This window comes from Aulonocara sp. 'chitande type north' Nkhata Bay, linkage group LG20 (assembly GCF_057382095.1).
Source record: "Aulonocara sp. 'chitande type north' Nkhata Bay isolate Kocher_YH1m ecotype deep benthic linkage group LG20, A_spYH_male_GT1.1, whole genome shotgun sequence".
Classification (NCBI taxonomy): Eukaryota; Metazoa; Chordata; class Actinopteri; order Cichliformes; family Cichlidae; genus Aulonocara; species Aulonocara sp. 'chitande type north' Nkhata Bay.
In genome coordinates, this window is record NC_141363.1 from 33,024,280 (window position 1) to 33,037,078 (window position 12,799).

General features: G+C 39.5%; 1 protein-coding gene across 1 annotated transcript in view; it reads right to left on the reverse strand.

Moving 5' to 3' along the window:
• The window catches only part of LOC147306042 (cadherin-4-like), a 268,090-nt gene that overhangs the window by 39,066 nt on the left and 216,225 nt on the right, over nucleotides 1–12,799 (reverse strand). Inside the window, exons 7-9 of the mRNA XM_086278491.1 lie at nucleotides 9,253–9,397; nucleotides 6,954–7,126; nucleotides 278–415 (exon numbers count right to left, since the gene is read on the reverse strand). Of these exons, the coding sequence (XP_086134617.1) occupies nucleotides 278–415; nucleotides 6,954–7,126; nucleotides 9,253–9,397 (456 nt within the window). The remainder of the gene's footprint in view (nucleotides 1–277; nucleotides 416–6,953; nucleotides 7,127–9,252; nucleotides 9,398–12,799) is intronic.

The window sequence follows — 12,799 nt, forward strand, 5'->3', positions numbered from 1 at the left end:
TTTTTGTTTCAGCTCTCTACAAGCAAATGAGCAATTATCCTTTATAAGTCCCCCTCACTGTCCTTGTGTAAATCTTTCCTTGTAATGACATAACAGTGTAGATTCCTCTTTTTTCAATTTTTCCCCCCTCTATGTCTTCCCCCTTCTTCTTCTGATATATTTCTTTTTTATGATTTTTCTTCTCCAACATATGATTTCCGCGCTCTTCTCTTAACCCAACTCCTCTATTTCTTTGAACTGTTACCCATTGCCCATTACCTCATTTGTAATAACTCACAGTTCTGGAGGTCAGCATGGGAGGGTTGTCATTGATGTCCGTGACAGTGATGATGGCAGTGGCTGTGTTGGAAAGGCCAAAGTTCAGGTTGCCCTCCATGTCCGTGGCCTGCACGATAATGGTATACTGGGACACTTTCTGTAAAAGACAGTAATAGAAAAAAACAACAGTGTGCGGTTATTCATCTGCAAAAAGCTCCCTCTTGCTACAGCAGCAGTCGCAGACTGTGACTCCCATGGGGGAAAAAAGCTGAGCCTGCGTTCTCTTCTATAGTGACTGTCTACAGTCTTATTTGAAACACAAAATCACAAGGGTGAAGTCTTTCATTTGACTGAGTTGAAATCTCTTCACTGGAACGTATCCAGACTTCAGACCATCTGAAGGCACCACTGTGAAGCCTCCCCATTGGTACAGCATGCCATCAAAGTTATCAAAGGCATCGCTTATTCAGCGCCACTGATGGACAGATGTGAAGACAATGATCCAACTGACAGAGATTAATAGACTATCTATGGGGCAATAATATGAGGGAATGATAAATGCCGTTTCATCTCTTGAAATGACATAGTGTCACTTCAGTGGATGCTGAAATATTTCTTGTTTTTCTTCTCAGCCATGTACCTCCTTTCTCACCATTTTCCCCTCCTTCTGTTCTTGGCTTCCCCTGTCTCTTCTTCTGTCCCAGGGTGCAGTTAATGGGCTGCAGGAAGGATGGAGCCCAGAAGCTGACTGTCTGGATAATGTGTCTCGTCATTGAGATTCCCAATTACATTCCCAGTGTCTCTCTCACCTGCTAATTACCGAGTAAATATCCCAATTAGGCCAGGATGCCACATCAGGAGGATTAGACAGCTTCTCTCAGTTCCTCTCATCTTGAGGCTAGATGAGATGCTGAACTCCAACCTCATACACACACTCTCATTAACACCCGTAAATACACACAAGCATCCACAAACACATACACACACCTCTCTTTCTCCATATCTTCTGCTTGCTTGACTGTCCCATCAGCCTGTGTACAGCGTGTACACAACACTCTCACTAATTAGACAAGGGAGTAATTATGTAGCGCTCCTCTGAACCTCTCAGCGCTGCAACAACACCGCAGCATAGCCAGTCTTCTCTGGAGTACTAAGGTCTGTTACTGTCAACAAGCTCTTAAAAGTCCACTGCAGACCAGTGGAAATCTTTAAAAGAGAATCAGTGTGGGAGTTTACAAAGAAGAGGAAGAAGACATTTCAAAAGTAAAGAACAGAAGATAGGATAAGAGGCGGCAGGGGATGCAACTGAGGCACAAGGGAGGGATAATACCAAAAATAAATCGTGCTTTTTTTGTGTGCCTAACACTCCAGTCCAAGAAGAGAAGGGAGGTGCAGAAACTTTCCAAGTTTCAAAGGGCTAAAGTGCTGACTAAAAGTGGACCAGGTAAACACTGCAGTGTGCATCGTCGAATCTTCCTGTGAAGTTTATGTACAGTACAGAAGGTACTTTTTTCTGGCAAGGTTAAGACTTTTATCTGCCGTCTAGGAAAAATGCTGGGACACTGAAATATGCGTTTATATGCTGGAGAAACTGTTTGCACACAAGTTTATTTATATTCATCCATCATACATATCCATTAATATTTTGCAACATCCAGTTCCTTATCCAGGTGGTGGAGGCAGCAATCTAAGTGCAGATTGGGGTAGGCGGGGTAGTTCTTGGGTCTACCCCAGGGTCTTCTTCTGGCATGACATAAGTGGCATCCAGAAGAGATCACAATCAGAGTGCTGAACCACCACAGCTGATGTCTCACTTCTTAGAACCTCCTACATGACTGAGTTCTGACACCCTTTGGAAGAAGCTAATACAAGACAACACAAAATGTGTATGCCAATTGGTGTCTGCTGGATAAGCAGGTGCTGTAGAACAACTTCAAGGTGGTATTTCACCGGAAAGTTGCAGCATTATTTGGAGTGACACCAAGTACCATCTCTAAATTGAAGGGCAAGTTCCATATAACAGGGGGTGTCAGAGACAGGACACGAATAGGTGTCACAAAACGACATTTTCTCATCCCATCAGCACTCAGGGAGTCAAGAGGATGGAATGTTCTGTCTGCAGTCCTGAGCTCAATCCCATTGAACACTTGTGGGATCAGCTTGGGCATGTTGTTCGTGCCAGAGTAACCAACACAACCACATTGGCTGACTTGCTGGTTGAGAAACAGGATGCCATCCCACAGCAGTGTGTGACCAAGCTGGTGACCAGCATGACGAGGATTTGCCAGGCTGTCGTGGCTATGACTGGGTACTGACGTCCCTGTGTGGCACCATTTAAGGAGAAATAAACAGTCTTTCCAGCAGTATAAGATTTAAGGCCAAGAGACATTTTTAAAACAAAGAAATAATCAACCAAACACAAATTTCCTGAGTTTATTTAAGACACTAAGACAATTTCATTTTTAAATAATCAAATCAGCGTCACTGAAATACGTGTACATAGCTACACCATATATACGAATGTGCACCCAATTTTATTTTTTGTTTGTTTTATTTTTTTCTTAATGTGGCAAATGATAGCTCTGCTAGATCCAGCAGTTTTCTTGACTTTCAGGTGATGAAGTGCTTATATGCAAGCTTACACTGACTCAGCGTGCATACAACTTTCTGCTTGAAAGTCGAGCAGAACCAAGCCGGTTAGTAGGGCTGCCATGAGACTTACTCTTCAACTTGCTTGTTTAAAATGTCTTTTCACAAAGAGAAAGATGGGCTCTCTCCCAGTGCCAACTCTGGACTAGTAGTAACTGGTTATGTAACATCTTAGAACCAATAGTTAACTGGTTTTGTGTTAACTGTTGATAACATGTTAACATGTTGATATATGGTTTGGATATTGTTCTAATCCTGATTCAAAAAGTTGAATTAGGCGTTGTTGACAGCGGGGAAAGATCTATGAGCCGATCCACTCCAGCTCTGGCTCTTTGGCTTTAAGAAGCCACCTGTCACCAGCAGTGCACTAGCTGCTAGAGAGAGAGCATTGCCTGAAGAAAGCTAACTGCAAAGGGTCAGCAGTTTGGAGGCATTTCATGGCTGTTACGTCAACAGCTTTTGGCATATATATATTTTCACTTTACTGCAGTCTGGGATATTTATCATATTTCTGGATAAGTAAAAAGGCTGAAAATGGTGCTTTCTCTAGGTTCTTGCTCTATTTCTGTTGTGCTCTTGATTTGCTGGGAGATTGTTTTATCATACTTACAGTAACATAAATTGAAATTGTTGCCAATTTCATTTCATTTCACCATTTCACTCACATGTGTCTAAGGAGGTGCACATTTGAGTGTATGCTTTCACACAGTGAGCACAAGGAAAGGAGAAACTGTAAAGCTGTAAAAGGCAGCAGTATGCAGTGGCCTTACCCTAGTCTGACACTAGACTGACATGACTACCACAAATAAATTAGGTAAAGAAAATGAGTATAACTTTATTTAGAATTCATTCTTCTACTAATAAATACAAGTTCAATAAATCTATATTCTTGGGTATATTTATGTGTTGCATTTTATTTTACAAAGTCAGAAAAGAAACGCTTAAGTTGAGGCTGACACAAAATACTGATTATCAGTCTCTTCCCCAGAGTCAGGAGTTAATTTAACACCAGCACTGGAATGAAATTTAGTCTTGTTGACTCCACTTACATCCCATTCTTCCAAAAGTGATGCCCTCATTTGTTGTTTGGATAGTGGAGGTGGAAAGTGTCCCCAAAGGTTTTCAAATGGGTTTAAATTTTGTCACTTATCAACTATGTATTGATCTGCAGAGACTCTGTTAATCTAAGGACACCAACTTTGCCTGAACAATGCATTTTGGTTCATTCTCACTTTAGGAGTGTTAACTGTTAGTGTGAGGTTAAAAACATTTTCTGGGCTAGTGTGAAAGGTAAACCTGGGGCCGGGATGTAGATGAGTGCTAGAAAATGTACGGATGATGATGTTTAAAGGGAAAAGAGGCAATGTGTAGCCATTCTTTTCCCTTAGTCTCTTTTCTGAAGATTTACGAACCTCATTTGCACCTTGTATCAACATGCAGTACTGATGTGTTATCTGGTTAATGAAATCTGCTCACGGGTCTTAGACATGGCATCAAAAAGCATTAAAAATGTCTGTATTACTAGCCTTACTGTAATTTGACATCAATGCTAAATGGGGTTAGTAGATTTTTCAGAAAATATGACAGGTCCCAGGTTGGATGGAGGGATGATTCTTTGTTGGCTTGACTTTTTCTTTTGCTGACGTAGGTCTGCCTGTAGTGTTTTTGTCAAGCTTGTGGAAAGTAGCAGGAAGATGAAGAGTTAGATGAGCTTTCATCTTGTTGGGAATATGACCAGCTTGTGCATATTATATTTACACGTGGCTGTTGTCTGATTGTAAAGTAAGCAGATGTGATCTGAAAAGGAAGTGAAAGCGAGAACGCTGATCCCAGTGATACTAACCTGGAAAAACATATGTTATTAAAAAGGTTATGGGCAAGGGAAATAATTATCTCAACACAAGTTCTTTGAAGTACAATCTTGTCTCTGTGTGTGTGTGTGTTTGTGTGCATGCGTGTGTTTAGGGGTGCCAAGAGTGTAATCCTACGTTTAGGGGTGACTGTGTGGATTAGCAGTGTACTGATAAACCAGAGCAAAAAGAAAAGCAGTTCAGCTGAGACATTTTTAGTCTATGCTCCCATCATGTCTCATCCTGCTTCTCTGTCTCCATCACACTATCTTCACTAACAAATTCACACACTTACTCCCCCCTCATTGTAATAACCCACCTTACCAGCTCAGTTTTTGTTCTATTGCTCCCTTCAGTTTTCGTTTTTTCACTCTATTGCCTGTGTTTTATCGAGTGTAGATGTGATTATGGGCTTTTGTGTTTGTCTGACAGGTGTCAAGGGCATTCTATCTCAGATATTTCCACTCTATCTTTACCACACAAACACCACGCACACATACACACACGCACACTCACGAGCAGCCCACTGCTGCGTGATGTGTTGTTAATAGGTCTGTCACTGGTGACAGTCTGGGAGGATGATCTGTCTCGGAGATTTCTTTGCAGAGTTGTCACTGGCACATCCATGTTGTGAGAATAAACACATTTGGATCTTGTCACAACTTTTAGAGCTCCACAAACAAGGTGACCGTGGACAATTTAATATAAAAAAAAGATGACTTATGTGTGTGTGTGCGGGGACAAATGGCACCGTAACATTTGAAAGTCATATCTTAGGATGTCATCAGAGTAAACAATGCTATTAGGAACTGTGCTCCATGAACACAGATACAAATGTCTTCCTTTTGACCAGGTATGGCTCATTCAGACACTGTGCAGCAATGCAAGGGTTCCCACACTGTATGACTAAAAATTATTTTATCATCCTTTGTCACACCAATTACCAATTAACAGGAACAGGTGTCTCGAGGAAAATGTATATAGTAAGAAAAGACAATATAATATTCGAGAGAAAACCTCACCAGTCAGGTGATACCCTGTGAGAAGCACTTGGCAACAGTGGGAAGGAAAAACTCCAGTTTAAAGGGAAGAAACCTCCAGCAGAAGGCTCATTAGGCACCTGGCAGTGCTTTTTAAATGGAAAAAGTATTTACCTGCACAATAGAAAATATAAGCTTATATATAATAAGCTTTTCTGTAAATTAATGGGCAATTAAAACTAGTTAAATGGTCATTTCATTGTTATATTGTTATGAAATGATGATTTTTAAAAAATTGTTCCAGTCTGTGTAACAAATACATTATCCATTATTCTATATAGTAATAAATATGACATCACAGTTGATTAGAGACAATTACAGTCTGATGAGATCTGCACTTATAACATTTGCTAATGATAAATAAAGAGCTATTGTTATTTTGTGTTATTTTTATCGATCAGTACGCATATCTCAGTTACCCGAGTTTTAAATATTGCATTTAGTCAAAGCCGGTGGCATGTTAGGAATATTTATAAGGGTTAGGGTTTTTAACAGCAGTAAAACAAGTGCCCCTCCAAACTTTCCCAAACACTAAATAAATTAAATTCACCACCATCCAGTGTAAGGTTTATGCCACAGCTGCTCTAAATGAATGTTGATGGTAATTGCTGAAATACTTTTTCATGTCTCTGCAATGGTTAATCCACCAGTATGCTTTAATTAAAAGGATAATTGTAATGCCAAAACATAATTACTGTTGTTATCCATAAATTTTCAGATGAACTGTTTTTCAAAAGAGCTGAAAAAAAGTAAAATGCATTATTCGTTTTAAACTAAGATGTCAAATTACAGTTATTTACTCACATTCCTGAACAAGTAAATAACTGTAACTGATTTACACCACCCGCAAACCTATGCAGCTTCAAAACAAGTATTTTAACACCAGTTCTAACTTTATACTAGCCATTCAAAAATATCTATAGATGTACCAAACAGTATTTATCAGCCAAGAAAGTTTTATGAATCAGTTACCACTTTACAATGACAATCACATACTATTAAAAGGTTGTATATTAATCAGTTAGTAAACATTAATTAAAATGTCAGTGTTGTTGACTGAAAAGAGTTACTTCACATTAAAAATTTACTGTTTATTAACACTTGTTACTATAAAGTGGTACGAGTTGATGAATGCGTCAGGAGAGAGAAGACCAACCTCTCGATCAAGACCAGGCGCCACTGTCACGATGTCTCCAGTCTCGCTGTTGATGGTAAACATGTTAGGGATCGGGCTGTGCGGCGTCTGGGACAGGATCCGGTAGCGCACCATTCCATTAGCTGTGGTGTTGTCATCTGCATCAAATGCTGACAGATGCATCACATATGTTCCTGATGAAACACAGAAAATTTGTCAGCATTTATGTCCACCGGCATACTCTTTATAGATCAACTACCAACCATAACAGTGGCTTATTATAGCTATCTTTGTAAATAACTTGACTTGACATGGTGAAGCTTGACCTCCCCTCTGTCTACTACCAATAGTCATTGGTTAAGCTTTTGGTTTAAAGCAGTTGCTTTTTTCAAATGCTCCAGAACGAAAAACTGCCTATGCTTTTACAGAGGTGATCACACTTGCTCATCAGTCAATTAATGGAGTGTATTTGATGAGCAGCACATGGCTACTTCTTACCTTGCTATGAAAGCAGTAACCACAGACTCTGTCACAGGACTGTGAAAACCTTCTTTTTCACGTGACTGTATAATATATTAAAAAAGCACACTCGTGACAGAGACATTGGAACTGTAGGGAAATTATCCTGTAATTACTACTTATGTCCATGTGGGCAGCTTTTCAGCAAAAATTACTATAATTTTACAATTACATTCTATTGTTTTACTAAGATGTCATAACGGATTAAATTGCTGCATCTATACAGATGTAATTTTCATAGAAACATTATTTAATATAATTTTAATGAATGTATATTAATGGGACAGGTACTTAGAAATCTACGCCAACAGAACAAAAATATGGGTAGCTGTTCTGTAAATAACGACTTGGACAAATACTAGAAAATCAAACACAAAAGTATATATACATGTAAATATTATTAAAATCATATGTTATAAAGATGATGTTTTTTATATTTAAAGGACATGTTAAAAACGAATAATAAAAACTGATTATGACGCATTTGTGTTGCAGAGAATAAGCGTCTACTCTCTCACGAAAGCAACACTTGTTAGGTTCCTTCCCTACTTGTATAACTCTGTGGGATCACTGCCTGTCACCCAATCTCTCCATCCCTTTCTCCCTCTTGTTCTGCCTCTCTTGTAGCCAATTCTAATTGCCAGAGATAGTGATATCATGCCAGTGACAGCCCCTGTCCGAGGATAATTGTAACCGCAGCTCCCATTTCAAACTTCATTACATTTCAAAGCAACATTTGTCAATGACTCGGCCAGAGGGAGTACTCTGAAGGCCTCTCAGCGAGACAACAAAAAAGCTGTTAGGAACAGAGAGAGGGAGAGGAAAAGAGGGAAATAGAGGACAGACTCCATATTTGGTGTGATTCCAAGTGGAGAGACTATCAGTCCTCCACCCATCATTTTTTTTTTTTAAAGAGATGTGGGGATAGACTGAAGGAGATTTAGAATCACAATGTGTCACACATCGCCGGGGTAATTTCATTAAGCTGCAGACTTAGGGGATTTAATGTGGACCCTTTGTATGGGGATCCTAAGCTGTGCCTGACAGGATTAGGTCCCCATAATGACTCTTTAATTTGCAAACTAATTCAAGTCTGTAATTGCCCTTCCATTGAAACCACTGGAGCTCCAAATTCTAAAACTCTCTTTTTTATGATTATTGTTCAACTGAATGTCATGCATGCCGTACAGGGACTTGTACGGTGTGTGAGGCGAGGCTCGGGCAACAGGGATGGTATCGTTTAGGAAAGGAAATCAAAAAAGGAAAAGAAAAGATAATAAAAGTGAGGTGTGACAAAAGTAAGAAGGAAAGAAAGCAAAACAGAAAGAAAAAGGTATTGAGCACCTGGACACCTTTTGAGATCACCTCTGGTGCAATAAACTCTGGCTCATCGGGTTCAAACTCACACACGCTTGCACACAGAGAGCTCATCTCTGTGATTCTTCTGCTTTGAGGTTAGACATAAAATGACCCAGTGGTGCTACAGCGTGGTACATTTAATCCTCAATCTCCTCTCCAGCCTGAGCACCCTCTTTGGTTTATGACCACTGCTGCACCAGGCTAAATGAAAAGCCACTCTACGAGACCGATTCTCTGTCCGTCTGCTAAATCAAGGGGAATGGAAAATTCTCTGTTGCATCAAAGATTCACTGGTTTAGTCATACTTTTAACAACACCAATCTCTCCTGATATACTCGCTGTTCTTTTTCTGTTCACCCATAAATTTCTTGACTTTTAAAACAAAAAAAAAAGTTTCTATTGTAATTGTTTCAATTGTTTTTATCCATCTATAATTTATTACCTGGTTTCGAGCCTTCATCCACAGAGCCATTGTAGACCTGGTTTTTGAACTCGGGTCTGTTGTCATTCATATCGATGACAAAGATGTACAGATCGATAGGGTTCTCAACCTGGTTGCCGTTCATGTCCACAGCATGGGCTCGCAGCTAGGAAGGAAACAGAAAAAACACGTTCAGATTAGAGATAATGATTATAGATAAAAATATGCTACTCATGGTCATACACACATAATATGCCTCAGTCTTCTCACATTGTACACATCTATTTAGAATGCTAATTTTGCCACCTCGACCTCCAGCATCTCGGTGTCGCCGCTGCCCTGTTTCACTGCCTGCTGTTTCAACCCACTTGTAGAACAGGGGCACATTGAATTTTCATGCTCATCTTTAAAATATAGTATATTTTGAGGGAGTAATGAACTCAGACTGCGCTCCTGCATGAATTGTTATTATGGGAGGATAAACAAATGATAAATCATTTAGAATCAGGCTTTGATGAGCGCTTCTTTTACTACAGTTTTTCTCAAATGCTAAAACACATGTCACAAACGTTACCACCAGGTCCCCCAATGTCCAAACACAACACCCTTCTCTAAAGCTACATAAACACAACCACACCTTCCCACTGCAAAACTCAAACTCTCACACCAAGAGAGCAGCTCGAAGCTGTCAAAACTGTAAACACTATACACATCATTACACACTACAGCAAAACAATTGAAAACACAATGCTCAATTTGTGAGAAGGTTCTTTGTTTCATAACTGCCAATGCATATTTTAGAAACTATACAGTAACGGATCGTCGTAGATCTCTGCAGAGGATTAGGCATTTAGATTTGTGAGTTTCATATGAGTAGTATAAATCTATAGAAAATCCTGCATGTACGTACACTACTGTAACACAACTCAATGCAAAAACAGAATCTATTGCACACAACAGTAATCTTGAAAACATGAACAGGGTGTGAAGTTTTTTTATTTACGTTATTCACACCACACACACACCACAATCACTGTGCGGCATCATGTCGCTGAGCTGTTGCTCGCATCTCGTCCGTAATGATGGTGCGAGGTTGTCTTGCTCTCCCTCCTGGACCTTCTCCTCTCCCATGTTGGCCTGCTCCTCTTCTTCCAGGGCCAGCTCTTCTCCCTCCTCTGCATCAAATTCCTCTTCCCCTGACTCTGCCTTCATCCATTGTGTTTGTTTGGAACCTTCAGCATACTGTGCACTCTGAACTTGCTTTTACATGTGAGTACAGCATTAGCAACAAGTGTCTTCAATTTTGAGTCATTGTGTGTAGTGAATGACGCCAGGTGTGTTCCCTGTGTTCAAAGATTGGTGACTGTGGCAAGCATTTTGCATCACATGGGCTTTCATTTGAGGATATGAGCAGAGTTGTTTTGCAACATGTGTTTTAGCAAGGAAAAATGTGTTTAGATTTATGAGTACAGAGGGTTGTGTTTTGTGAATTGTGTCTTCATGTGACATGTATTTATGGTACTGGAATATGGTGGCTACATTTAGTAAATGTGTTTAGACTACTGGTCATTTGGGTTACAGGATTGGCTTTTGTGTTTTAACATTTGAGAAAAACTGTAATACGGAGAAAAATAATGGGTGAAACATTTGCTTTCCGAAAGAAAAAATAATAAATATATAATAAAATGAACCAGTGTAATATAAGTCAATGTTGTGCCTTCTGCATCCCCTCATTAATGAGCTTCAAGGTAACTATATGGACTTCTTTGAGAGCTAAGGGCATGTGTGTATGTATAAAGCAGTAACATACATTCACATGGTTTCGCCTATATTTTAAGATGTAATATCAGACAGTTTGTGTTTAGCCCAATCAAAAAGAAACTGGGAAAGATATTAATATATTAACTGTATTCAAACGTCTGTTTTTTATATCTTCATCACAACGGTTAGCAGTGTTGCCTGTTCAGTTAGGGAAATGAGCTACAGGTGCAGATGTAAGGTGCAGTACAGTAGGTTAAGTCTGTGGTAGATAGCAGGCTTAGAAAGACACTGTACAAATGCCAGTCTATTGCCCATTTAATGAATAATGATACAAAACAAATTAATGTCCCACATTCTTTAAAAATGTATAAAACTGTTCTGGAGGTTCAAGCCTGGTCTCTGTCTAGAGGATAAACCACACAGTACAACAGCAACACCTTAGAGAGCACTACCTCAGCGATAAGTCGTATCACTAGAGGCACAATAACACATTTATTTTCTGAGAATGTATCTAATCTAAGATTTGCCAATACTTTCTAAATTAAATTTATCTACACCAAGATTTCCTTTCTACTGGAAATGGACCATCATATTTTAAAACCACCGTGTTTACAGATTCAGTTTGATTTACTCGCTAACGTCTGTCTAAGCAGTGCCCTATGACAGCCACCAAAATCAAGATGACAGAAAATAAAAGCTGACAAAAATGTTGTCACAGTAATTGACTCGGCTTCATTTATGATTGCGAGTTCACAGTTTTTAGCGACATGAATGTTTACACAGAAGCTGCTCTGTTTGCTGGGTCATAAACAGTACTGCAAGGATTTGGCACTAAATTAATTAATCAGCCAATATATATAGCTATGATATGAAAAAGAGAGTTTTAACAAGACAGTCCTGTAAAGAGCTAAATGCATCTCGTGATCCAGCAGGATGTAGAACTACCTTTAGTAGCTTGACCTTATTATTTTTTTCTAATCTCTCCCATCATTGTGGCCAACTCTTCTTTATCACATTTCTTCAGTTTATCATTTATTTATACACAGCTCTCTTAAGGTCCAGACACAATATTTATCAGGAAATGTCAGGTTGAGGTCTTGTTTGGACTACTGCAACACTGAGTCTTTTCTTTCAACCATCCTGATATAGATTTGCTGGTGTCTTTAGCTTCAGTGTCCTTCACTGCCATGTTGCTTGACCAATTTTTGACCAATACAACAAAATAAAACTAGTACCGGTACCGAAAAAAAGAAGATTTATTCATAACACACGTGAAAAGACCCAGGAAAACCGAGTTAACAATAAAAACGATAACAAAATAATGCTGAAAACCAATAAAAACCCTGAAAACCATACATTTCACACCTGAGCCTCAACTCTCGCGGCCCGGTAACAAACGACTCACGGACCGGTACCGGGCCGAGGCCCGGGGATTGGGGACCGCTGCTCTAGAGTACTTTGGTAAACAGAGGAGTTCAGGGTTGACTCAATAATGTCAAGGTGCCCAGTCCTGTGACTGCAAAGCAAGCCCTCCACCACAATCCCTGACAGCTGATATGAAGTGTTTGTGCTAATATGCTGCATTTCCTTTTTATCAAACACAGCATCATGTATTATAGCCAAATATCTCCACTTTGTTTCGATCTGTCCACAAGATGGTGTTCCAGAAGTATTACCATTACAAACATGTTCTTTTCAGAGTGACGATATTATCTCCTGGTAAGCCTTTCAAAAGAATTCATGTTTATTCAGTCTGTTTCTACTGGTATGTCATGAAGACACTGAGGCATTGTGTCATGAAGATTTG